Source organism: Nothoprocta perdicaria, unplaced genomic scaffold (assembly GCF_003342845.1).
Source record: "Nothoprocta perdicaria isolate Ctin4 unplaced genomic scaffold, notPer1 scaffold_122, whole genome shotgun sequence".
Taxonomy (NCBI): Eukaryota; Metazoa; Chordata; class Aves; order Tinamiformes; family Tinamidae; genus Nothoprocta; species Nothoprocta perdicaria.
Window position 1 is genome coordinate 1645175 of NW_020454339.1, and position 27684 is coordinate 1672858.

At 34.6% G+C, this 27684-nt stretch overlaps 1 protein-coding gene across 1 annotated transcript in view; it reads right to left on the reverse strand.

Annotated features, from left to right (window-relative positions):
* MMP16 (matrix metallopeptidase 16) overlaps positions 1 to 27684 on the reverse strand; it is a 158912-nt gene that overhangs the window by 13651 nt on the left and 117577 nt on the right. Inside the window, exons 6-7 of the mRNA XM_026054549.1 lie at positions 26390 to 26607; positions 5302 to 5440 (exon numbers count right to left, since the gene is read on the reverse strand). Of these exons, the coding sequence (XP_025910334.1) occupies positions 5302 to 5440; positions 26390 to 26607 (357 nt within the window). The remainder of the gene's footprint in view (positions 1 to 5301; positions 5441 to 26389; positions 26608 to 27684) is intronic.

Sequence of the window (27684 nt, forward strand, 5' to 3'; positions counted from 1 at the left end):
CTATATCCTTGCAACTATTTCCTTCCTGTAATGTTTTTGCTTCCTTATAGTTTTTATTCAAAATACACTTCTAGTAGATTCTCTTCAAAAAAAKACTTCTCTTTTAATTTCTGACAACTTCAACTGAAAAAAAAAAGGCAACAGAGATCCTCATAGGCCTCTTAGCATTAGAGAAAGGGGAGTATAATTTGTAGCTTAGTACTTCTCTGAAGAACTAGGTTTGAGGTTGCATTCTCTCCTTTGTCATCTAAGCYACAGTGATGCTCTTTCTAACCTGAGCTGTAAGCTCTGGTGCATAGGAATCATATGTTTATTTTCTCTTCAAAGCACTATCTTCATCTATGTTTCTAAAAAGCATTCCTATTGTCAACAGCAGTAACACTGCAAAGAAAGATAATCTTTGACATCATATAATTCCTTCCAAATTGCATCACAGGAAAGTCTAAGGAAGGTCATTGAATAAATAAATATATATATATATATATATATGAGGCCTATTGAACCTTGCACTTTTATTCATCCGGTGTTATTTAGAATATAATTGTTAAAATAGTAGTGGAAAAGTTTTAAATTATATTTGCTCGAATGTGCTTAGACAGAGATCTTTATAGTATATGAAGGAGGAAATCATGGCTGTTCAGTCACGATGTTTAAATATAAGGCTGCGCAGATCATATATGAGCACACTTAGGAGGTGAAGGCACTGTGTCATATAAACATTTTATAARGAAATGTAATTTCACCCAAAGGTCTATAATCAGATGTATGCCAGAGTCACCAGGATGGAAAATGCAGAGAGCTGTTTTGCTGTCGGTTTTATATTTTTTCTCTTTTAAATTTTACCTTTATCTCTCAGAAGTATTAAACATGTTTTAAAGAAAGGCTTTTAGTTTTTTTTTCTTTTTTAATCTCCCTGATTGCACTCTAGCAATTTAAAGAATGCTTTCATTTTATCTCAATTTTAATTAGGTGAGGGGATATACTTTCAATCCCTCCCGTGTTTCCAGAGTAAATCTTTTTATCAGCTGCTTTACAGCTGCTTGTCACCCACTTCCAAACACAGCCACTACAATTTGCTCGACAGATCCATCCTCTCCCCCCGGCCAGTTGAAGGGAGAAAAACTTCAAAGAACGTGTATGCAGAGAGTCATTTGAAGTCATCTGAAGTACTGAAAATAAAAGGGACGTGGGTCTATGAAAAGCAGTCATGAAAAATTAAGGTCTGTGCTGACCCTGAATAAAGGTCAGTGCTAATCTGATTTTTACCTTTACTATGACTCCTTATAAAATTCACACATAAAGTCTGATAGGTGCCAGGGTCTTTCTTTGTTCCACCTCTTGCATGGTTTATCCTTCTGCTGGCTCACATGAGCAGGCACAGAACGCTTCAGATGGTAAAGGCAGTTTCAAATGCAATGATAAGAGGCATTTGATAAGAGGAATCATGAGCTCTGGACCTTACTAGTTGGTACTTATGGTGTGAACAACAGATGGCATCCAGCGAATGATACTGAGCCAGCTCATTTCTGCTTCAGAAGATCATTCAAAATGACAGCTGTTGCACAGCATCAAGAGGCATATGCCGTGATGTATGTAACACCATTACCTTTTTATGTGCCTCACAAGGAATAAAAGCAAAAGCAATTGTTAGGAGTTGATCATTATCAGCCATACCCAGTGAGTCAAATCTGGCTACTAACAAGATCAAGTCATACAAAAATAAACAGGAGATGAGCACACAACATATATATATATATATATATATATATATGACAGCATCATCAAGCCAGGTATTTGTTAAATTTGCAGATATGCTGCATATGTACTAGAGGTACACAGGACAAGAAAGTGTACATGTGGGAAGCCAAAAGTGAAGTGAAAAGCTAAATCTTTCTAACAGTTTCTTACTGTAAAGGATTTTTTTTTTCTTGCAGGTAAACAGAGAAAAGCAACTTTAACTGAATTTTATTAAGACAGTACTTCATTGAGAGCCTTAACATGTGTGGGCAAGATTTCTTTGATTCCAAGTACAGGAAAGTGTATTAAACATTTGCATTGGAAGATATGTTTAGTCTGCTATTACTATCTTGATTTTTAATGGGAAAGATTCTATATAAAAAATCCAAATGTCCCATATGGTTGCCAGCTTTCACTTTGGGTTTTCTTGTTTGTTTGTTTTTTCAGTTTAGCTTCTGTCCCTCAGCTGGAGGGAACTGAGTTGATCTGTTGATCACAGAAGGATTTCAGAAAAGTCTAAGCAATAATGAGAAGCTYTCAGATGCAAAAACAAATGTTAGGAGTGGAAGTTCCCACTCAGATTTAAATTTATGCATACTAAAATGGATAGAATAGGATGGTTAAGTCAGTATGCTTTGATTTACCTCATAACCCACTTCCACTAGTAAGTAATTAGTCAATCAACACATTTCATTAACTTTGATTATAATGAAAATATAGAAAGACTAGATGACAGCACTAGAATAATAAGAGCTTGATCCTTTTTATAGATACCTAACGCTTGTTCAAAGCCTTTACATATGTCCCCAGCAGCAATAAGCACTGTGTCTATTAAAAAAAAAACAAATGTTTTTAAGGTCTGTTTTTAAGTAGATTTGTTGTTCTCATAGAGCTTAATAAAGCTTCATGTTTCATGAAGTCTGGCCAACCACTGGAGCATTTCATCTCTTTGTATTTATTTACCAACGTAAGGTTTAATATAACAACAAGTAGAATGGTAAGGACACAAGCTAAGAATGAAGCAAGAAGTAAGTCAGAATGTCTTTGTGCAATAGTGTTTTGTTAAATAACATCAGTGTAGGCAAACAATTGAGAAGGATGAACTGTGACTACAGTTCAATTATTTGAAGACCCTCAATATTTACCACTGATATTCTAGAAAACTGCTAGAATTAAAGCATATCGGTATCATGTACATATATATCTCTTAAAGTACTGAATATTTAGTTCCAGAGCATGCAATTACCTACTGAGTACTACAAATAACTATGCAGTCTTTATCTATGGTTACAGATATCTTCTTCTATATAGATATCTATTTCACTTACAGTTCCTTCTCTGTGTATTCAAAATGCTCAATAGTTGTGCTCCTGGGTTGTTAACAACCAAGTTTTTTTTGTTCACATTATGTGTGTGTGCTCTGCAGGACCTGTGCTAGATATAGCACAGCAAACAACAGAGTAAGATCTAATCACTATGCGTTTTATAGTGGTGAGCCAAACTTTCAAAACTTCTAGGTAGCATATTCCTTTTAAATCAATTATATTTCTGGTTTTTAATTTTGGAGTTTTTTTTTTCTGTTGTTCTCTCTTAACTTTAGACTTTCAAGCCAGGATTAAGTCTCTTAAACCTCTTCATTGTCTCTAAATTACTATTCATGCTATTTTTTTTCCCCTCATTATCTCCGTCCTGCATCTTATCTCTATCAGTTTCCTAGTCCATGATCCAACACTGCAGCAGATTTATTTTTCAGAATAAAACTGTCAGATAGTGGGGTAAGTGCAGTTGAAAGTTATGATGGTGGCACTGGTAGTATGAGTTTTACAGCAGCTTTTCTATTGCTACATTTGGTTTGCCATAACATTCAACTGTGCAGATGGCTTGACAATTTAATTTTTAGCACCATGTAAATTCCCAAAGGTACACAGAATAAATTTTACTATTCAAATTTCCTCATTAAAAAAAATCTGTTTATCATTCTGGTACCACCTTCTTAGCATGGACACCAGAAGTGAATAATAACAAGAATGTAAACATCTGCTTTTTATAAGCAGCCTTCACGAGATTGCTATGTACTTTACGAGCATTATGAGGCACAAGGAGACAGTTGTCTCAAGACATCCAAAATGCACCAAAATGTGCAAGTATCTAACTACTTGCTACTGATTTTTTACAATTGTGTCTCCATGTATAAATAAATACAGCAAAAAAAATATATATATATGTATATGGAACTAGTTAGAAATGTTGCAACAAAACCAAAAGAAATGAAACACAAAGAAATTTCAAAACTGAAGAAGAGATTTGCTCCAACAGTCTTGAACTTGATTGAGCAAAGGCAACTAACACATGATGTACGATCTCAGAGGCTCCTCAGATATTCATAGGAAGTAATTCTGAATGACTATAAATGTACTGACAGAAAGGTTTTATTAGTGTAAGTTAAGAATGACTACATTTCTCATATGTAGCAAAAACACAACCTATGAAGATTGCTTTCAAAGTAACATAAATAAATACTCCATCCTGAGTTGCTATCACCAGATCATTTGCATATCGCCTGTATTTTATAACACAGATCTTCTTTACAAAACATTTACAAAATGTTAGTTTTAAACATTTTTATGCCTGTACTACATTTTATTTCTACTGCTGCAGAGCACAACTCTACTAATATCATGAATCTAACTGTACACACGAAGGGGAAAAAATAGCATTAATAATAATAAAAATGTAGTAAAGATCTAAACTTGTTTTCTCATTTAAATAAACCACTTTTATGATTTCATATACTGTATGTAATGTTATTTTCCTTAAGATTCACACAAAAATACAATTTTCTCTATTAGTGGAACATAATGTTCATCTTTATTGTACTGCTATGTAATGTTTCTTCATGTTATTAAACATTTATCATTTACCATTCCCAAGGTGCTAACATTTCCATAGTGAATGAAATATGACTTTTATCTCCTTTTAATGATTCTGCTTGCAAAAGTTAATTCATTTTTCATATAACAAATTTAAAAACATTTTTCTACCTCTTTGTAATGAGCTAGCAAGTTAGTCTCTCACAACACAAATACTTAGATGCATATTTTTACAAATATTTATTCAATTTCTCCTTCATCCCTAAAATTACTTACAATCTTAGCAATATTTTACATGATTTTCACGCCAATGAAGAGATTTCATTGCTAAATGGGCATTTATTTAACACACAGGATAATTATCTCATTTAATCTAAATTGGATTCATTTTAAGAATTTTATTTTTAAAGAACAGCTGATGCCTGCAGTGAAACTTTGGAAAGGATTAATAACAATTCATTCCATATAACATTTCTTTTAGAATTTATAAACCTTTTAAATAGGAAAAATAATGCTGAAAATAGAAAAAAGCATGAAAATAATATTTATAACAAGTCATTTCCCATCTGATATATGCTACCAAAAAAAAAAAAAAAAAAGAAAACTAAATGCATATCTATGTAGTGGAATATTATCACAGCTGAAAGTAATACCGAAAGCCCTCCTTTCAGTAAAAACACTTAGTTTTTCTTACCTTTAAAGAAAACAAAATTCCCCTCACTGTTTTCATAAACTGCATCAATGCTCGGAGGCAGTCCCCTCCAGAAGTAGGTAATCTGCATGGGGTATCCATCCATCACTCTATTGTTTCTCACACGCCAAAACCATTGATCCTGGAAACCAAACACATGAGTCTCTTACAATCCTTTGAGTCATTTATATATGTTCAGTTACTGCATGTGAACAGCAGTCATGTCACCTCCCTACATTGCCAATGTGTCAGAATTAGTTGTTCCCTAAGGCTGGAGTATGTTATCCATGTGAACCACGTGGTGTAGATGACTTGTAGAACATGCAACGTGCTGCACGTGATGATGTAACCTTGTCAATTCATTACAATTTGAAGACTGGCTGCAATGCTGTTAGGCTGAACGTTATACATATGTATGAAGCTACTACAGATAAGCTTGTGAGGATCAATTAAATCTGCAAGTCATTCTTCTGTAGCAACAGCAAAGCGAGAGAAGGACTGGTAGCAAGAGCTTAGACATTATCACATCAGCCTCATAAGAAATACATCTTACTGGCCATTTAACTGAAGATTTCCRGTCTTTACCAGGGATTTAAATAGAAAGGTTAATATCACAGCTGCTCATGGTTGGGCTTTGTCCTAGGTCCCGGTTAAGTTCTCTTATGTTGCTGCAATTTAAAAGGGCTTCTCCCACTCATGGCATATTCTATGACTTTAAGTGACAATAATACTAAGGTGCATTGTTGAAGAATGAGGACTGTTCAAGTCGAGAAATGAATATGTGAAACATTAAATAGGTGTAAGTAAAACCACATTTGAGGTACCTCTTCAGAACTTGTAACTACAGTGGTTCTAGCTCGTTCTTGTCAATATTTAGAGATGAAGGACTGACTGCATTAAATATTTTCATTTTTTATATACATTGTTTTTTGTTATCAGTAATATATAAAACAAACCAAAACAACACCCTAATTGATAAAGAAAGTGCTATTTGTTAGATTTCTGTCATAGAAATTTATACAGTGGTTCAACTTTCTTTCTTTATAGGTCAACTTGCCAAGCAAGAGATCTGTGCTCTTGTGGGAAACAGCACASTTTAAAGAACAGATTAATATTTTGCAGGAGAAGACTTATGATGAACTGTATTCAACATCTTTCCAAACCAAAGATCACAACTCTTTAAGTGTTCACCTTTTAAATGACTACTATTTATAAATCTCCATGAAAAAATATTAGCTATACAAATACAAAATAGCTCAAGATATACAGAAATATACTTTATCATATGCATAAATGAGTCTACAACTGAAAAAGCTCTTTGTTATTGCTGGTTTTAAGGATGACTTTAGTAAAGAAAAAAGATTCTAACAGTTTATATAGCCAAAGTACCATATTGAAAAAGTTAAGTTGCTGTATCCCTGTCTGATTAGAATGTTTTCTTTTTTTTATATACCGTGAGATGCATTAGAACACTTAAGGAAGAGCAAAAAAAGCAATTCATAGAATTAACTGACTGGACTTCAAAATAAGAATAGGAAAAAAGATGGGAATAAAACTTGCAAAAACAAGTATTTGGGAAAATCAAATTGAAGTATATATTCTGAAAGCTGGAGCAGATAATATCAACCTCTTTTTTTTTTCCGCATGTATCATGAAGATAAGACAGCTTGAAGGAAATAAAAATAGTGAGAAAATTATCTCAAAACAGATATTGGGAAGTACTTTTTCATTGACACAGTAATAAATTCTTGAAATGTACATTTTAGGTCAGATTTTCCAAGTGTTACCAATCTTTGAATGACTTAGGTGTTATTCTAGGAGAAATGAGGTAACAGTAAGTCTCAGTAGGTCAAATTTTTGTCCTCTCCACATTTCTATGAGACTTTCAAAAGTCAGAGAATATCTCAAAAACTACTTATTAAAGTTTGATTTTTATTTAAAAAAAAAGGAAAAATAAGGTGCAACAATTTGAGACTTCAGTCTTTCTGATATCTTTTACTATCTTTAATAAAAACAAATTTTTCAAACTCATTTTCCTTCATTCTATTTCTATTTCTATTTGTCTGAATTTGGCTACAAAAGTTCACCTTAGAAAAAAACATTTCAGTTACAGGAAGGAGTTGTCCTCATAAACTCCCACCAACTCCACAGGAAATGGATCAAGATGCAGGTACAAATTAAGTAAATTATTTAAACTGAGAGAGCGCTGGCCACTTAGTAGAATACAAATGAATATAAGCACACATTACTGTGTGCTAAATCACAATCCTGAGAAAAGGTGCTAAATGAAATGCTTTCAGGGGCTTTCAGGAGTTTCSCAGTATAACCTGAATAGTCAGGAAAATCTCTGTGCCACTGCTATGGGTAAAGCTATGGGTAAAGGTCTGCTATACTGTGGTATACTATACTGCTATACTATACTGTGGTAGCTGAAAGTCAAAAATTATTAGCCAACCTGTATAATAATACAGGTTGGCTAATAATTTTTGACTTTCAGCTACCACAGTATAGCAGACCTTGTAAATCACATTAATGTGTTTCAAGATAAGAATTTCTCTAGCTCCAATGACAGCAGCAGCTTCTTTTGATCAGATGTACATAGTACATTTGTCATTCAATTCTGCTGCCTTCTGATTTTAAAAAAGTCAACCTGATCCTATGAGACTGAGTGAGTTTCAGAGTTAATGATCAGTGGAACTTACTTGCTTTGACTGGCTTTGATAAAATGCCAATAGAATGACAATCTATAGATTTGGTATGGAATTGTATTTCATATTATGTATTTCACATTCAGTATCAGGGATAGGATAACAGTGTATAGATATATACAGTGTATAGATAACAGTGTAAATATCCTAATTTATTTTTTGCTCAAATTACTTAGCAAGCCAATAATTTTCCCTGCTATTACACAACTAATCTTAGCACAATAATACAATTGTGGAAAGATGAAAGTTTTGACTTATGTAGCACAACTCCATGGAGTTTACACATATATGCATTTGGTAAAATCAAACCTAGGCATATACAAGTTTTCCACTAGTGAAGAGAGCTAGCAAAAGGTAAACAAAACGACATCAGCATCATGATATTGTGCATAAATATCTGTCTTTGCCTAGCACAGGGCTTTTCACCTGACACAGGAGAAAAAGAGTTAAGGCAGATGGTGGGATAAGTGAAAAACAAGGATATACTACAAACGTAAATTATAATATTTTGACTATGATTACAGAAGTATGCATGAAACCACAAAAGCTTCATGGTATGGGCTCAAACCATATGGAACACATGGCTGTGGGAACTGCTCTGGGTCAGCAGTACTCTGACTCAAACTCTAGCTAGTACTCTAACTAACAAGACCYGATACTAACAAACAGAGATGGTCTGGTTGGAAATGTGAGGGTTGGTGGTAGTCTTGGCTGCAGTGTCGACGAGATGTTGAAATTCATGATCCTGCATGGAGGAAGCTGGGCAAGAAGTAGGATTGCAACCCTGGACTTCAGGAGAGCTAACATTGACCTCTTTGGCAGAATACGCTGGGTTAGGATCCTAGAAGAAAAGAGGGTCCAGGAGAGTTGGCTAATATTCAAGCACCACTTTCTCCAAGCTCAGGGTTGGTGCATTCCTACAAGAAAGAAGTCAAGCAATGGAGGCAGGAGACCTGTGTGGATGGGCAAGAAGCTATYGGATAGAATCAAAAAGAAAAAGAGCGCATATGTAACGTGGAAGAAGRGCCAGGCCACATGAGAAGAATACAGGAACGTTGTCAGAGAATGCAAAGATGCAACAAGGGAGGCCAAGGCCTGTTTGGAATCAGAGTTATCAAGAGGTGTCAGGAACAGGAAGGGCTTCTGCAAATACATCACTAGCATGAGAAAGGCTAGGGAAAATGTTAGTCTGTTGCTGAATGTGGAGTGTGCCTTGGTGATGGAGGATGCAGAGAAGGCAGTTACAAAATGTCTTCTTTGCTTCTATCTTTACTGCTAAGGATAGTCCCCATGAACTACTGAGCCCGGATATCACAGAATTGCAGAATATTCAAGGTTGGAAGGGACCTCTAGAGATCTAGATTCTGTGATAAGGTAAAGATCCAATTTTAAACAGAGAAAYTATCTGAAAGACAGAACCTGAAGAGCTCTTTTTCAATATTATGATTTAGGAGAGAATATTTTAGGAGAGAAATTTTATCTAAGGATTTTTTAAGCAGTAGTGTGTATATTTTTCTAACACATACTCTTCTGTTTTATTTATGTATTTATTTATGTAAATGACAAGTTAAAAAAGAATGGTAAACTAGTCAAAATGGCTCTGTGCAAGTTTCATATTGCCTTCCTAGCTTCACATTCTGAGCCCTTGCTACTGGAATGAACAGCATCTTTTACTCATTTCGGATTTTTCATTGCTCAAGCTAAAATTTCTTGCTGTGCTTTTAAAAAAGATCATCRTAAATCAAGAAACTAGGGTTAAAAATAGGGAATAACAAAAAGAGTCCATTTCTTTTCCCAAAGGAATTAAARGACCTATATACCCTTTGATTGACTTTTCTTCACAAAGACCTTTCTTTTTTTTCTTCATTTTCTCATTTCTCATTTCTCAATTTAACTCTAAATATGACATAAATGTAATAGTCATTGTTGTCCATTCTAAGTCTTTATAGCTGATTCTACTTTATAGACCAGGAAGACAGGTTGCAATAAAAGGAAATATGACTTAAGCTGCAGTAAAAATACCTCTTTTATTTACTACATCAAGTTTTAAAGCATGGTGTATTAARCCAAAATATTAGTAATCCCTCTGAAATCTCTCCTTTTTTTTTATAGTAATTTCAAAAAAATTCTTTCCGCTGCATTCAAGCTCCCACTTAGTGATGAACCATAGTTGATTCAATTTTTTTTTTACTATAAGCTGTGTTTACTTGTTCTGTAATACATATTTTTGTCATTGAAGATAGCCTCTTTTCTTGAAGTAGGAACCTATCCTGTTCTGCACACTTTTTTCTGTCCAGTAGCCTCTGTTTACTTTCTACTTTCAAGCTCTTGCCTCTCACACATATCTCTTCTTTTCTGAATATCTTTCTCTCTTCTTGCTTTTGTTTTCCTACACACTTATTCACCTACTCTAGCATTACTCTCCACCTTTTAATCAGGCTTTTTGTTAATTGTCTCTTTTAAAGATCTCAGTCTTTCACACTCTATCATGCTTTTCATCCAGGTTCATGTGTGCATTCATAGTTTTTGTTTGTTTGTTTGTTTTGTTTTGTTGTTTTTTTTTTTCTCATAGTGACCTGTGCTCAGGACTTGGTGACATGCTGGAATCCTGAGAAAAGTGAAGATTTTGATTAATGAGGGAGCAGTTGTCACTGGCTCCTAACAGAGAGATGGTTTCAACACTCATCTTGAGTTTTCCCGTATAAGAGAACTCTACAGATAGTGGATAGATACTTGATYCTACAGCAGGAAGATCTTCTGCAGATTTTTTTTAATTAAAAGAAGTATTAATGAATTATTAAATATTATCACTTGCTTAAAAAGTAATAGGAAGTAATAGAATTTCCATTTTCTAATAGAAATAAGAATTTCTAAAGCAATACTTCCTAAAGCAAGTATTTCAGAACTGCAAAGCATGAGGTTACGTGGCAAGAAATAAAATTCTTTGGAATGAAATTGAAGGATATTTCACAGTAAAGGCATTATTTWTGTCACTTGTATTTTATGCTTTGCAGCTTTTAGTTGTTATTTGTATTCATCTGATTTATTTTCTTTTCATCTTGGATGAGGATCTTTTCTCTACTGAGTCAGAATTCTGACTTTTTAATTGATGTGCTACCTGAATGGTATATGACTTAGAGAAAAAAATCACTACTTAACTATAAACATTACCCACTTGCAATTTACATGGCATGTACATTTAATTTAAAATAAAAAAATGGTAAGACAGACATTCATTTGTTTTACAGAGAAACAAAACACAATGTTTGTATTCTTTACTATTGCTCTAAGATTCTAGAATAAAGGAAAAASTGTAATTCTTATCACTGTATGACAACTCTTAAATGCTCAATTTCATAACCTTTGTCCAGAATTTCTGATTTTATTACCAATATATAAAGAATAAATGAAATACCTGACAGCCAACTCTGCAAGAATTATAATTCTTCAGCAAGCTGTCAAAAACACCTACTCATATTTAAAGTAGATTCTGTAAATCACTCTTTGGTGGTGTATTTTTCTTATCTGAAAGACATTCTTTTCAACAATTTCAGAGAGGTGTTATTTTGTCTAAAGTGAACAATATAAAATGGTTATAAAACCATTAATTTTCTTTTAGAAAAAGAGACAGGATTTGACTGCGTAGTTTATTCTGGGAAATTTATACTGAAATTTTACTAAATATATTGCATAATTTAAGGTAAATTTGGAAAAAGAAAAAAGAGAGTAGAGTACCGTGATCCTCTTCCTAAAGAGGTACTCATCACCTCTTCCTAAACAAAATACAGTAGAATATTAAGCATAGTATTTTATGTAATTTGATCATTTGCTCTGCAGACAGGAGTTTAGCCCTCTTTTTGGTTAACAAACAAAAACAACAGCTCTTAAAAGTAGATCTAACACTCAGAAAAGCATATAAAGGCACAGAGATCACTGGAACTTTTTTTTTTAAAGAAAAGACATTTACCACATCATACAGACCTACAAGAGAAATTATCCATTTAAATGAATAACCATGGTTCTAGTTTCTCTTTTGAAAGCAGTACTACAATTTAAATCTTGGCTCTTCAATGTTGCTCAACTGAAGTGCAACAACTAACTATATGATTATTCCTAGTCCTCTCCAGTGCAGATGAAGATAAGTTTTACATCTTCTACAGACTTCAAGCAAATTTTAATTGCTCTGAATTAACCATTTCATTCTAAATTAAACATTTATTAGGACTGTAGATAGTTTTTGATATTCAAGAAAAGTAGTTCATTAAGAAATATTTTAGTGTATGTTTCATTAATACTTAATTTTGAAATATTTTATCTTCATTTTGTTACAGGTCTGKTTTTTTTAGTACATGCTTGTTTTTCACTCTTTCAGCTTATGCAAATATATATCCTATCATTTCTTCTCTATAAAATAAAGCTTTTCATAATATATTTTSTGACAACTTTTTATATATATTTTGATAAATATCCTTTTGTATACATTAGCCTTTCAGAAAGATTCTGAAGTGGTCAAAAACTGTATCTATAGGATGTTTTCAGTTCAGTGGAAAACTGTTAGGCAGAACACCTTTGGTGATAGCAGTGGATGGATGAAAATAATTCTCACAGCATATATGAAATTCAGCAATCTCCAGGACTGCTAATATGATGGGTTTGTACAGCCTGGATGTAGAAATCTACCATATACTTCATTACTGTCGTGCACTTCCAAGAATGCTTGGCACTTCCGAGCAAGCCTTTCATGCATGGATTTGTCCAGTTTATTTGCTTGAATTATAAAGTCTGACAATTAAAGACCTTGTTCTATGATGCAGCTAGATATGGTACTCCTCAGTGCTATCACTTTTCCAACATGCCCCAAAACATATTAATGTAACTAAACAGATATGAGAAGCACGTCACTAACATTTTATCTAGACCAGCTAGATCAATTTTTAAGGTAACTCTTTTTGGGTAGATTTCTGCATTCTCACCTGAAATCAATATTTCTGTTTATTCAGATTTGTTTCAAATAACTAAAAGCAGTCGGACTCCATAAAATATTCCCATAGACACATAATGATGGTTCAATCTGAACAGACAGCCATAGAAGAGATACAACAGAGGCCTCTAAAGACACCACATCTAGGTGCAGCCAGGTACTTCTGGAATCCTCCCATTCCCTCTAGTACTCTGTAGGTAATGGCACATGAACATGAAGTACTGCACAACACATTTCATCCGCAGGATGATTATTAGGCCTTGACAGAGCAGTTGATTATGGTACCCAGTAGTGGTTGTACTTTGGAGGCTATGAAAGACACATTTAATTTCCTTGATCTTAATTCTGTTGCTTCTACCAATAGGGAGTTCACATGCAAGTCAATGGTTTCCATGAGTTCATGGAGCAATAGTATATTCAACACCAGAAGATAAGAAAGTTGGTAACTTTTAAATAAAAAGTGAAGTTTTCTTGATTAGATTTGTAAACTTTCTCTTAACTTTGGAAAAATGTGTTCTGGTAAGGTTATGCTACAAATATTGTATATTTAAATTGCAAATATTCTAACACAAATTGAAAAAGAAATAACAAACACAAAAAGCATGAAAATTCTTAATGAGAAATGGTTTGCATTAACACACATCCCTTCATAGGTGGTAGAATGCAAACTTTTCATTGGAAGGGATTCTTGATAGATCCATTTGCAGAAATGTAAAGTGGCAAAAAGATACCCTAGCTAACTGCAGAAAACCTCCACAGCTGTGCAAAGAAATAAATACCTATATAATTCTGATAGTTTAAATATTTTATTATTTATCAAATTTCTAATTATTATTGTTCCCACAAATTCATGACTATGTTATAATCAACCTCAGATCAGTCCAKGTCTATTTGTTCATTACAACTTTCTCTTTATTCAACTGTGATGTCCGCCTGACACCATCTTTATGTGTGGGTAGAGTATGAATCTTTTTGTTCTCTGAACTGGATTATCTTATCAGAGGGAGGCAAGMTCCTATTTTGACCTCTAGTGGAGGCTGCAGGTCTTATTCCTGTAGCATCACAGTTCTTGGAATATCATGATKTTTAATGTTGTTAATAATGTTTAACTGAGTCACATCTCTCATGCAGTCACCAACACCTACTTCTTGGTACTTCTCTTACACTTTGCCCTCTTGACTTGCTTCCTGAGGGATTAAGCAGCCAACACTTTCCTACAACAGTTAGCAGTTTACTAGCTTAAATTTGACAAATATGATCYTCAATATTATTAGAAAGCTCAGTAATACTCATTTAGTAACTCCCTTCATCCTCCAAGTCATCACTGATACTGTCATACCCTCCACTTTTTCTTCAGACAAAACAATCCTCTACAGCCTCTTTTACATTTCATTAAGAAAAAGATTACTGTGAATCTTGAACTATTTTTTCCCTTTTAATAAAACTGTCAAGAGGATTTGCAACCTGTGCAATTCTCTAGAAATAGACAAGATATGAGCATAAAGATCATTCCAGGTTTCTGTTCCATATCTATACACTATTCCCTACGACCATGCTACACAGTCCTACCCATAACAGCACAGACATGAAAATGGAAATCTTTCCACAGAAGATCGAGTATTTCACCTGAGATTCTATTCTCTTGCCATGAAAAGAAAGTTACATATATATATATATATATTATTCTACAGTTTACACTGTAACTTATATTTTACAGAAAAAAAATTGCTTTTTTTCTTTCTCATCACTCAGAATTATTGACTATGCATCTCTAAGGAGTACACATACATGGATTTGAAAATAGTCTAGGGCAGTCTCTCCATCTGAGTAAATCTGACCCAAAAGTGTAATAAAATCAGAATAATTGTTTTTTGTCTACCTGTCTAACCTTATTGTTTGCAAGAGGATGCTTTGCCTTTTGTCTTTGGGGGTGAGAAGACCGTTTTAACTGTTACTACAAATACGTCTGAGTCATCAGGCTCACTGCAATGACTCAAGCACTCCCRTAAAAACAAAAGGCCAAAAGAGAGCAAACTCAACTTCACATCCCTATTTTTTTGCAGACGTAAAGATTGATTCTGAATGGAATGCCTATGGCCCTAGATATCAAAAAAGGTCACTCAGAAATTAAGAGAAGGTGCAATCTGCTTCATCAAAGTTTCTAGTCACAGGAAGGGAAAACACTGAAAGAAGTCACATCATAGACAAAAGTTGATTAGGTCAAACCCTTATTTTTTCCTAGTTTCTTTATCTAGTATAGATATCATTGGCAGACCAAGAAGACTAGCTAAGTCTAATCAATATGTAAGGTATGATCAATATGTATAAAGACCTGAGGGGAGAATGTAGGAAGGACGGGGCCAAATTCTCGGTGCTGGTCAGTGGCAGGACAAGGGGTTGAAGTACAAGGTACTTCAAGGGGTACAAGTTGAAACATAGGTAGTTCCATCTGCATGTGAGGAAGAATTTCTTCACTGTGAGGGTGACAGAGCCCTGGAACAGGTTGCCCAGGGAGGYTGTGGAATCTCCTTCTCTGGAGGTCTTCAAAACCCACCTAGATGCCACCCTGTGCTCCAGATGTCCCTGCTGGGGCAGGGGGTTGTACTAGATGATCTCTAGAGGTCTCTTCCAGCTTCAACCATCCTGTGATTCTATGATTCTAAGTAAAGCACAAAAAGATCCTCTGAGTAATGAACAGTTATCACCTACATAAATAAACATGTGGCTTTTGGACTACAGCCTGCCTAGGAGATCATTTATCATCATTTCCACCTACAGGGAGCTTCCAAGTCCCTCTTGGCTGGGGAAAAATTATCATTCACTTATGTTAACCTGTGAAGACTAGAGAGCAAGCAACTATATCCACCAAGGTTAACCAAAGTCAGCTATCACAAAGCTATTTCACAGATAGGTAAGAAATATTCAAATATTTTCATGCCGTTTTCTTTGCKTTTATGCAATAATCTTTTTACTTTAGGATGAATTTTGATATATTTATAATGATATTGATGTGCTATCTTGACTATATGACCTCTAATTTCATGTTTCTATGGTATCCATAAATCCCTAAATATGTGTATCTCTCTCTCAGCTGTTAGTAGGAAAACATTCATAAGGGAATAAGAAGAAAAACTGTATTCAAAGTATGTAAATGAAAATTGGGCAATACTGTCCTAAGAGAAGAGTAACATTAGAGAGTTTCAGAGTAACACGGGTGCCAGTGGASAAGGACAACATGACCTGATGTAAACCACAATGTACATGTCATACACTTAAAAAAAGCAAACAGAATTCCAGAGRAAGTACAATCATGAAAACAGCTGTCTCTGTTACTCTCACATTGACCTTGCTACCTTTGTGAAGACACAAAATAACCACGTCCTTCAAACTACATAGTCACATAGCCAAATTGTTTGGTTTCATAATCCATGTGCAATCCATGTACACAAAGGGCAAGGATTCCATGCAGGAGGCCAGCAGCACCCATGCACATCCTGGTGTAGATGCAGCTTGTGCTCCCCTACACGCTCACTCCCATCTCCCTGACTTCCCTGCAAGGCACATTGCATGGCTCTTCCTAGGAGACTAGAAGAAGGTGCAGTGCTGTGATGGGTTGTATCTGAAACACAGATGGCTGCAAGAAATCGGGACTAACTTAGGGCAAAAGAATCTCCTTCTGCAAAAGAATCTTCTCCTGGTTGCAGCAGATCGGGTCAGTCAACATACCAACAAGCGAGTGGAGCTGCTCTGAGCAGGCTTCTAGACAGTGCATCCCACTCCTGCTACACAGTCAATTCAGGGGAAGGAGAAGACTCTACTTCTCAGCTCATTTAAGGGCCATACCATCTCTGTCCACATACTTATACTGATAAGGCAAAGATATGAAAAGACGTACAGCCTTCAAATCTGCATTTTTTGGTACCTGAATGGAAGATTTCTGAAATCAAGTAGAGGACATGTAGCTGTTCAGAACTATGTTTTGCTTGCAAAAAGAACCAAATATTTATAAGCAATGTAAGAATTTATTGAACTATATACATACCAATCTTTCTAAACTCATACAGGGGTAGAATTCTGCTATACTTCCTTCTTTGTTACCAGCGGCCAGAAAGTTGGCCACTAAATTACTATGAAGACAAAAATCTCCCTGCGACTTTCCCCCAAATCAGTAATTGTAGCTGTGCAATGAAAGAAAGCGTTACCCTGAGTTAAGYTGAGTTGAAAATAGCTAGCTAACTAAACAGGTAATAGGTTAGTGACAGGATATTTATAAATCACCATATGGCTTAGAAAAGTTCACACAAGGTACATCTACAGACAACGATRTGCAGACCAAGACATAACCAAATAAAACCTGTAAGGATACACAGCATGAACAAAAAATATGTTGCTGCTAATTGGGGCCTGCACATTGTTTGGGGTATGAATGAGGTAATAAATGATAGTACCTGATAACGTAAGAAGATGGGGGCAGGAATGACATAAGGAACTTTAAAAGTGAACACACACTAGTTACTTTGGGTTCAAGCTACTGAACTGCTAAGTCAATGTTAAAATATACTGTTTGATCTCAGTTTAATGCTTGTGATTTATGATATAGTGATAAAAATAAAAGGAAACTCATGTAKCAATCTAGCTTTGAGTAGAGTAAGTAAACGTGAGTAAGCTCAATAAATCCTACCTCTCATGGAAGTGGCAGGTTTAGATGAAGATTGTGATGCCCACAACATTCATGAGTGAGTGGCTGTATTCTTGGTGTAGCTTGACATTGGGATTGACAGCACTGGCCAGAGGGAAAAACAAGCCATGAAGGGTGGCACATCCAGCAAAGAGCAGCCAACAATGGTATTGGTCATGACCRCGCAAATAAGAAAATGGTAGATGTTCCACCGGCTTTGCACTGTCACTCAGATGCATGGACAACATCATGAATAAAGTGAAAAACTAACAGGGAATGGATTTTTTTTCAAATTAAAGGAAATCACAAACAAAATCTGGGAGTATACAATCTGAAGTCACGGATTTTAAAAAGTTACTCAGATATCTCATTTAAGCATCAGTGGAGATTACATGCAGTCATGGCCAGAAGAGGAATGAGTTGAACTCTATGATTAACAAATTTTCTTTTAACCTAATGCAGTCTGTTCTCCTCAGTGGAGATATCACCACTGGACAGATGTGTCTAATCATAACAAATAATAATAAAATTGAATAATTTTAATCATAATAAAATTGTGCCTGCCTTATTTCAATTCGCAAGCTGAACCAGCAGAATGATCAAATTTTATATTATATGGGAAAACAGTTTTCATATGCACGATATTACAATGTAATCTGCTGTTTATTGGGTTATTTTACTTAACATACATTACTTCAAATATATAATCTCCCAGTCACAACAGCTGGGATGTGAATGGGACTTTATCACTGGAAAAATCTTGATTTTGTTAATATGGGTGGATTTTTTTCATTATTTCAATTGGCCCAAGCTTTCATTCTGTTGACAAGCACAGCTTACAGAAAGAAAATGCTTCAAAAAATATTTAAACCATGACTTATAAAAACAAAATATAGATTTTTAACAAATATCTATTATGATATTCTGACATATTTCAGAAGGCTTTCAATTTTTGAGTTTCATTATTGAAAAATATGGATATTGCTCTAAATTATTTAAAACATMATCTTCTTAATAGTGCGGGCTTGCACATAAAACAACTAATTCAGAGAAACAAATAAGCTGAATCTCTTTTTATCTCTGCTAAACATTATGTGTATTGTAAATTCTTAACTCCTTGAATGGGAAAACAAACAAACAAAAAAAACCCAAACAAGTAAACAAACAATCAAAACACTAGAATGTAAAGCTTCAGCTGTATATCAATATTAAGCAAATACTTCCAGGGCTGATCAATGGCACTGCTTGAAAAAGCTTACATTACTGGCCATGCCAATTGTTTCCCAAAATGTTTACCTTAATTAATTGAAAGGCTGAATTTTGTACAAGAAATTTTAATTAAGCATAGTGCTTGATCTGTTTCTGCAATTATTCCCTTTGGTTCCATTAGGATGTAGCCCCAATTAAAATGAATTGTTAATATTACAAGATAACAGTTGCTGGTGGTACAAAATTGAAGATATGCCTCTCTGTAATTTTAGATTATTCCTTGCTGTGAGATTTTGCAATTATTTTTTGTCAATAATGCTTTTTTTCTATTCCCTTGCCAATGAAATATTTTTAATCTGTTCACTCAAAGAACACTTAGTCTTTGCAAATTAGCACACTCTACAAAATTAAATACCTTTTTTTAGCCTAATATTCAGCTAACGTTTTATTTTAGTCGATTTTATCATTGTAAAACAACAAATGAAAAATTAATTTAATCACAAGAATCTCTGACTGCAACAAATGATTATTGTAACTGTGGAAAAAAAAAAATCAGAACTTGCTTCTTCAGTATTAATTCCAACCATCAGTCCTTACCAAAATAATTATGCTCACTGAGAGCTTATGTGAATATATCTTTCTCATTGAGATTCTCCATCTAGGCTTGAGTTGTTCATAACAAGTAAATCTGCCCTTTCAGTCTTTCATTTTAATTTTTTAATCTGTATTCATAATCCATTTTACTTTTTTAATAGTAATTTGCAGAACTGCAAGCGTTCGCTACCTGCTGTATTGGAAATTATGTGAAATTTGTTCTGATACAAAGCACAATTAAATTAATGGGCAATTAGATTTTAGTTCAACATTTTGACCTATGGGGGAAGAAAAGGAACAGATATATTTGATGACGGASAGTAAGAGCAATTCTAAATCCACAAGTAAACACATATACATGCTATCATCTGTAAGAGCATGCTGTCAGAAATTCCTAGGAATATGTAAACATTGGAATCTATTCTTTTTATAGCATAATGGAGTCTTCAGAGTCTCTCTAAAGCATCGGACACCATCATGTCACTCATAAATGATATGAGAAGAAACAACAGAAGGTTTATACAGCTGAGTAAGGACAGGGCAATGACACATTAACAACACGGTAACAAAGCTAGCATCACATGAAAGAGTTTGTGGTAGACCCACAGGATACCCAGAGTCACAGAAGCCATTATCTGTGAGATGGTTACYTTCAGAAAATCTGCATCAAATGTATAGAGGAGTTGTTCAGTCTCAGAGGGTAGACTGTGTCTAATTGAAAGCAAATCTCCCATACCACATATGATGGACGTGTGAGAAGCTCAGTACCATCTGGTCAAATAATTTTGCACTACATTATTTGCCAGTGAAACTATGGTCTCCTTGGAAAAAATAATATTCTTACATTCTGACATTGTATTCTAACATTCTGGATTTAAACCCCTGCTGAAGACACTGAGTGACACATCCTGTTAAGGTTATAAGGTCAGTATATGAATAACAGTAATTTTATTTGCCAGATAAAATACACTGTTAATCAGATCAAGAGTCCAGTCTTCATTTTGATAATTCATCAAAATATTTTGATAACTCATATCAAAATATGAGAATACCACTGATTTTGATAAATCATWTTGATTTGATTTTGATATGTATCATTACACTGACACTCTGGTCAGCTTGTATTTATATGACATGCATAATACATATAATACATACAATCATAAATGGTAGTTGAAAAGTATATCTCTGACTACATTGCTGTCTTTTAGATGGATATAAAACTATGTAATAAGATCTAAGATCTCTTTTTTAAAGATGAAAGGGAAGAAGAATTGATAATTGGACTAATCTGGTAAAATTATGATTCTGGTGATTACTCTTTTCTAAATCCTCCTACAGCCAGGTGAGTAAACTATCTACTTTCCATATAGTGATGAAGAGACTATGCTTTGCATTTTAAAACTTTGAACCACATTAGCTAAACACCTTATTAAACTGAAAGTTAAGTAATATTTGGAAAATATTTTGATACGAGCCAGCGAAAGTATCTGCATATAAAAAAACCCACCAACTATCACATTCACTATTCCAACATTTCACCATTATTTTCCTTTTTGATTTAACAGCTTGTTTTTGTGCGTGTCCCATACATTTCCAAAGAGCATGGCCTATTGTGATATATTGAAGACCCCAYTGAGTCTTGTTTTTACAGCTGAGATGCTATGTTTTTCCCCCTCATACMCCAAAATGTTTACTTCTACCCCAAAGTGTCAGCATCCTCTGCTGAATTTTCCCAGGCTGCAGTTGATAGTACAGACATTGACAGCATCATGTGACAAAACCCAGCTACATAAATAGCCCAGGAACGTTTTGAAAAAAATATGTGGCTTCAAGTATCATAATCTAATTGACGCATTGTTGGTCACATTTTTAGCATTTTTCTCTTAGCAATTATTCTCTTGTTTTTTTATTGGTGCTACTAACTACTATTAAATAGCTATATATATATCTATATACATATATATATATATATATGTATATTTTATCACATGTTTTACCACATCCTAAGAGAAGGATATTTTATTCTTTATTTGTGTTTAATAGTGTAGACTAAATGAACACACAGTTCTGAAAGAATTGTTAAAAGGCGTCTATACAATTAGGTATGAAAGCGATAGTGGTCAAAACTAATGCCAAGGGTAATGAGAGCTTAATTGCCTTGGCTTGCTTGGCACTTCATAAATGTTTTTACAATGGTTCTTAGCAGATGAAGAGTCAGAAAACAAATTTCTGCAAGTTGAGCAGAAACTGCTATAAAATAGTAAAACACAGCCTGTTAAGGCCTTCTGAAAATTGGTTCCTTATTCTACCATCTGTAATGTAACATTTCAGAAGACATTTGTGTTAGCTGTAAATGCTATTTCTCCAATGGACAAGCTCCTTCTTTTGCTAAATAAATTTTTACTTATATTACATTACAACAAGCAATCTACTACATAATAGTGGCTATTTTTCAAGGAACCAGCTTACTTTTCTATCATGAATGCTGGTAGGGATTACATAGGATGCATTTGTTGGTTTGTTAAAGATTTACTATTAAACAAAGTAAAAAGGGCCAATGCGATCTTTACAAGATATTCTTGGGTGAAGCAAAAAGCATTGTCACGTAGTTGAAGAGACGTGACCTGTCCCCTGTAGCTTGCTGATTATGCAGGAGGAGTTCCTCATATGCAGTGTACTTTTCAGGATGCAACCTGCTCTAAAAACTAGGGATTTTATTACAAACAATATGTGAAATGAAAAGGGACATAAAGGAATGGGATATTAATAACAGTAACACAAACTGTTGAGGTAGAGCTAGAGGTATTTTTGTTGCCAAGGAACAACCATCATGCAGAGTCAAAGACAAACGACACAACTCCTCAAAATAATAGACTAAGCAGTAAGTGTGATTTTACACCCTCTAAGAGATAAACAATTTCATGCAAYCACTTCAAGATCTGCCCCCTGTGAACAGTTCTTTACCTATGTAATAGATTCATAGGATATTAGCAAAAGTACCCCCACTTATATGGCATCCCAGATTATCTTCAAAACYCTCCATTTTGCTACAGAAGACTGAAAAAACATCAAGACTAACAGAACAGAAGCAGAAAATGGAATTACGTGTTGCAAAACAACCATTAAAGGATCTTTTCCAGTAATCTTAGACAATGGGGCTCCTTCATACCAATTTGCACAACTTTCCCAGAAAAGGAACACCATTTTTTTTTCTCCATTTTTTTCAGCAGTTTTCTGTGTCCCYGGGAAGTTCTAACTAAACAGAGGGATAAAATAGATGGAGAAAAGATTGGAAATGAACATGACAGCTAAATGCTAATTGCATTCAGCATAAATACAGAAGCTAACTGGAATCTTAAGATTAAAAACTTGGCACTCATGAAATCTGGCATACAAATTCTGCTGTCCTAATGGTTGCTTATACTAGTTCAAGCATGTTTGAAATAATAGCAGCAATTAAAAAATGCTTTCAATTAAGACAACCTTCATACTTTTTAAAATATAAGTTGGTGACAATTGAAGATAATAGCTATGATACATTGATGCTAAGTAATATTTTTCTATTCTATAACATACCATATCCCAAAACATTATAGCTATATATATAACATATAACATTAGAGCATTTTAAGGGCATCTAATTTAAAGGCAGTTCCTCCTCTTACATTTTTGAGATGTTCGAATTTGGCCAAGTGTTACTGGGATTGTTACTTTGTCAAAATGATGGCAAAACAAGAAAAAAGAAATGGATAAGTGTGAATTCCATATCTCCTCACCTCAAGTTTATAGTTACTCAGTTTTACTCTAGACAAAACTATTTAAAAGTTCCAGGTATTCTTAAAAGAACAAACAGAGCTCATCAATTTGAATGAATACAGCAAAAAGTCTGAAATGTCTGATACACTTAAGTATACTCTAGTAGCTCAACAGCAGGGAGAAAATCTTCTTGAAATTAATATTGTGCTTGTCACCTACCATAAAAATCCACAGTTTATCTCAAGTTGTTATGTTCTGTGCTTTACTTTTATGCTTAAATTAGAATTTAATTATGCAAACAGCCTCACATTCTTCACCTCTATGGCTAAAGTGCCAAGAAACTTCAAGGATTACTTAAACAAGCTGAGCACCTGAAAGCAAGGCCAGTTTGTGAGATAAAGAACTGTAAAGAACTGGCTATTTTCAAGTCAAAACTGGTACATGGCATACATGCAAGTCAGAAGGCAGTAAAACTTGCCATACCACARTCATTACAGGCTTATGGATAAGGAGGCAGAAAGCAAAGGATATCATTTCATTAACCTCCAGCTTTATTAATTTGATTCATCTGTGAACCATCTAGCAATAATTCTTCCAGTGAAAGTCATAATTCTTCCTTAATTGTTTCCACCTGATGCAGGACCGCTGTCAGTTCTCTCTCACTCCTCTCCCCTTCTCTACGTTTGGCGCTCAGCCCATTGCTCACTCCTTCCCAGTCTTTTCTTGTTCAGTCTTTATGGGACAAGGGTAARGGGTTTTGTTTTGTTTTGTTTTAAATCTCAGATCATAGGAGCTCCAGTTTTGCTCCCTGAATTACTGGRATTGCTAAATTTGGCCTCTTTTTCTGTTCATATCACACAGCTCCTGGTACAATCCAGTATGCTGAACTCTTCCTTTTAAGCCGTTCCCTGAGGGAAATCAGAAAAATACCAACAAGCCTTAACTTTTCTTAATTCCTCTCCACTTTTCTGCTCCTTCCAGAGTCTCCAAATCCTAACCAAGAAGAAAAGAAACTGCCAGCTAATGATACTGGTTTAGCATGCCAAAATCTCTATTAGCAAATTGATCCTCAAACCCAAAAGGTGAGGCCATAGAGTCAGGACCTATATTAAGTCAAATCTTCTGCTTTCCATTCTAACCCAGATCATGAAGCCATGCCATGAAGCCATGCTCTGGCATACCCCTGAAGAGGCAAGGGGGGCTTTGAGACATATAGAAGTTCTTCCTTAAGAAAAATCTTCTAAATTTAAGGAAAATCATCCAAACAAAGGTCATCTCTTCCCCAATATCTTGCTTTTAAAGTTGCAGTGACTTTATTTTAAGAGCCAGACCAAATCTGAAATCTCTAAACATGCTGTTCCTTGTTGTTTTTTTTCTGATAAACTTCTACCATGCTCACTGGCATGTGGAGCACAAATGGAATTTAAGTTTTGAAACATAAATGCAGTTTTCAAACTAATAACCATAAAAGCTGTATTGTAAATACAGCTAAGGGCTAAGGCAGTAAGCCGTTAACACTTTTGAAGTGAACACAATTTTCATTTTCAATCAGAAGAGGTAAAAGTGGTTAGTAATGAGGGTGAATCTATTTATCTAGGAACACAGACTTGGCTAGACAGGAAATTTTGTATTGGTGGGATAACATTTCACTATTTATCGATTCATGTCTAAAATAAATGAGAATATGTTCTATTGCTCTTGAGGTGGATGACATGATATTGAAGTAGGTATTTTAATATCCTGTTTAATGTCAAGTTAGAAAATTAGATTCTTCCTTAACCTTTGAGTTTTAGTCATAGGAAGACTGATGGTTGAAGACCTGTTTSAAGAGATACTATCTATTCAAATGAAAAGGCCTGACATCTCCAGAAGGCCTGAMAAAAACCTCACCCATTTATGGCAAAAAATCTTTTCAAATTATTGGGTTTTTAAGAAAGCTCAATAATTTTGAATGAATTCATGTACAACATGATTTACAACATGTAAATATTTCTGAGGCATGCTAAAAAAAGTGAAAGCTTCCATAGTACCGCTAACGTACCGCTCAAGCCCATATTGGCTTGTACAGCTTGGCATAGGGCTGTGTGACACAGTAAAGATTCTATCTGGAGAGAAAGATTACATAAAAGGGGGCAATTCTGTCTTAGCAGAATGGATAAAGAAGGGTCAACAAAAAGCCATAGCCTGGCACTATAGGACACTTTAGGACACTTCRCTTTAGGACAAATTCAGTGCAATTCACTTACACTCCAACTATTGCTGAAGGGAAAACCATTATCTATTAATGTGAAAGGTCCTTCTTTTTCTAGGTATCACACTGAAGTTAGAAAGAATCATGATATGTATTTTACAAAACAAGATCCCACACTTTCCTGTGCTTATCCATACTTAACATATCAGTGCAGATAATCATCTTGATGATTATTGGTAGACATTTGCACAGCAACTTTTGTCTGGAAACTGGTTTAAGATACTCAGTAGTAATGATTCTATTATTATTCTTCACTTCAGAATACCTTCTGGAAATCACATTGTAGATCACTCTCTTAAGTTTTGATATCCATGAGAGAGTGAAGTCTTTCTGTCAAAAGAAGATTGTCTTTTGGTCTAGTTTGTTTAGTTCAGTTCACTGTATATACTACATTTATGAACTTAGAGATAGAAGGTGAATGAAAACAATGACAGACCATTACTTATATGCTACGGTTTCTATGCAACCACTAGACAATGAAAAACTTTTTTTGCAAATGATAGCAACTGTAGCAAACTGTAAAGTTAAAATTACAGTTCCATTCAAAAAAGTGTGTTGATGTTGGTATGTTTTTCCAACAAAATCATCCTTATTAGCTCCAATTCATTAGCTGATTTATGCTTTTTTTTTTATCTTTACATGACATGCAGCATTTCCTTAGCCTCATACTTTGAGGCATGAGTTTCTGCTGACATAGGTATTTTCCCAAAATAGAACATTACAACAGCCCTCTGCTAGACATTTAATCCATGTGTATGTTTATTTTTCAATTTGTCTCTTGAACTTTCTAACTGTGAGAAGGCTGGGAAAGTGGAGTCATGATGAATGAGAGTTTTTGCTTTATTTTTACTTTTTTTTTAAATAGAACTGTAGACACTTGATGTAACATTGAAAAATTCACAGCCTCCTACCTTGAAAACAAACATTTCCCGGCGAAGAATAGCTAGAGTATTGAAGTTCCCATCGCAGATGTTAGGTTTGGCTCCAGGATAGGAAGGCTTGTCACCAGTGGGTTGTCGGGGAGGCTTAGGCTGTCTGTCATTCTTCCGTGGGTCTGCTGGAGGGATTGAACGATGTGGGGGCACTGTTGGCAGAGGTCTTGTTGGTGGTGGGATCTTGTCAGGTGGTCCTTTAAAAACAGCAGCAGGAGGTATCATATAATTTGCATGCTTATCAATGACATTCCATAAAGAAATACAACTTGATATAAGCAGTGTAAAACCTACAGCAGAAAGGGAATGGAAAAAGTGACCTAATGTGTCTTTCCTATGTCGTTAAAGGTACAATGATGAGGGAGCACCAGAGAACTGTAGCAGRAATGCAGCAAATAAATTAACTTTATTTTATTTGGAGTCTTCCTTCTTTATTAGAACAAAGTTCGCAATGCAAAGCCCTCCAATACATAACCACTAATTCATAGCATGTACTTCACCAACTGCAAAAGGTCTGATTTGGTAAGAACAAGGATTTTTTCCTGTACAAGCTACAGGAAAAAAAAATACATTATATATAGGGTTTGATGACAGGTAAAATAACTATCAAATACATAATTTCTCTATCTGAACGTCCTATGACCATTCCAGACAGATGTTGTTCAGAACTCTAATGACTTACTGAATGATTTACAGTGGATGTACTGAAAATATTTTTCCCTTTCCAGACCTATTACTACTTCTAGTCGTATTTTCCATATACAAAATGATAGAATGTTTCAGCTGGATAAGCAGTACTTCTGGAAGCTAGATGAACCTTTTAATTTCCTAACTCTGTTTAGACCTCTCTCCAAATAATTTAAATACACAATCAATTTTGGCATTAAAAATAAGCATAATTTGCATAAAAAAGCTTCAGGAAGAGTTTTGAATATTGAGATAACTCTAGAACTGAAAAAAAAAATGGCATTTGAATTTCTGACACTTGTTTAAAATAAGTTCACTTTTAAAGAAAGAATGTTTACTGATCAACCATTTAAGGAAATGTTGAACTGTTTAAAGGGTTGTCAAACAATTAAAGAAGGCATTTATTTCATTCATAATTTTAAAGCTTGTGACATTTAAAATTTACAGTTAATCACTGCATTTTGAGAACTACTGCAGAYCAAAGTAATTATTTTAATAGGTATGACATTTTTATTGAGGCATATGGTTGCTGATCACCTCCTGATTTTAAGAGAAGGAGCAGAAAAATCAGTCTGCAGTAGCTCATG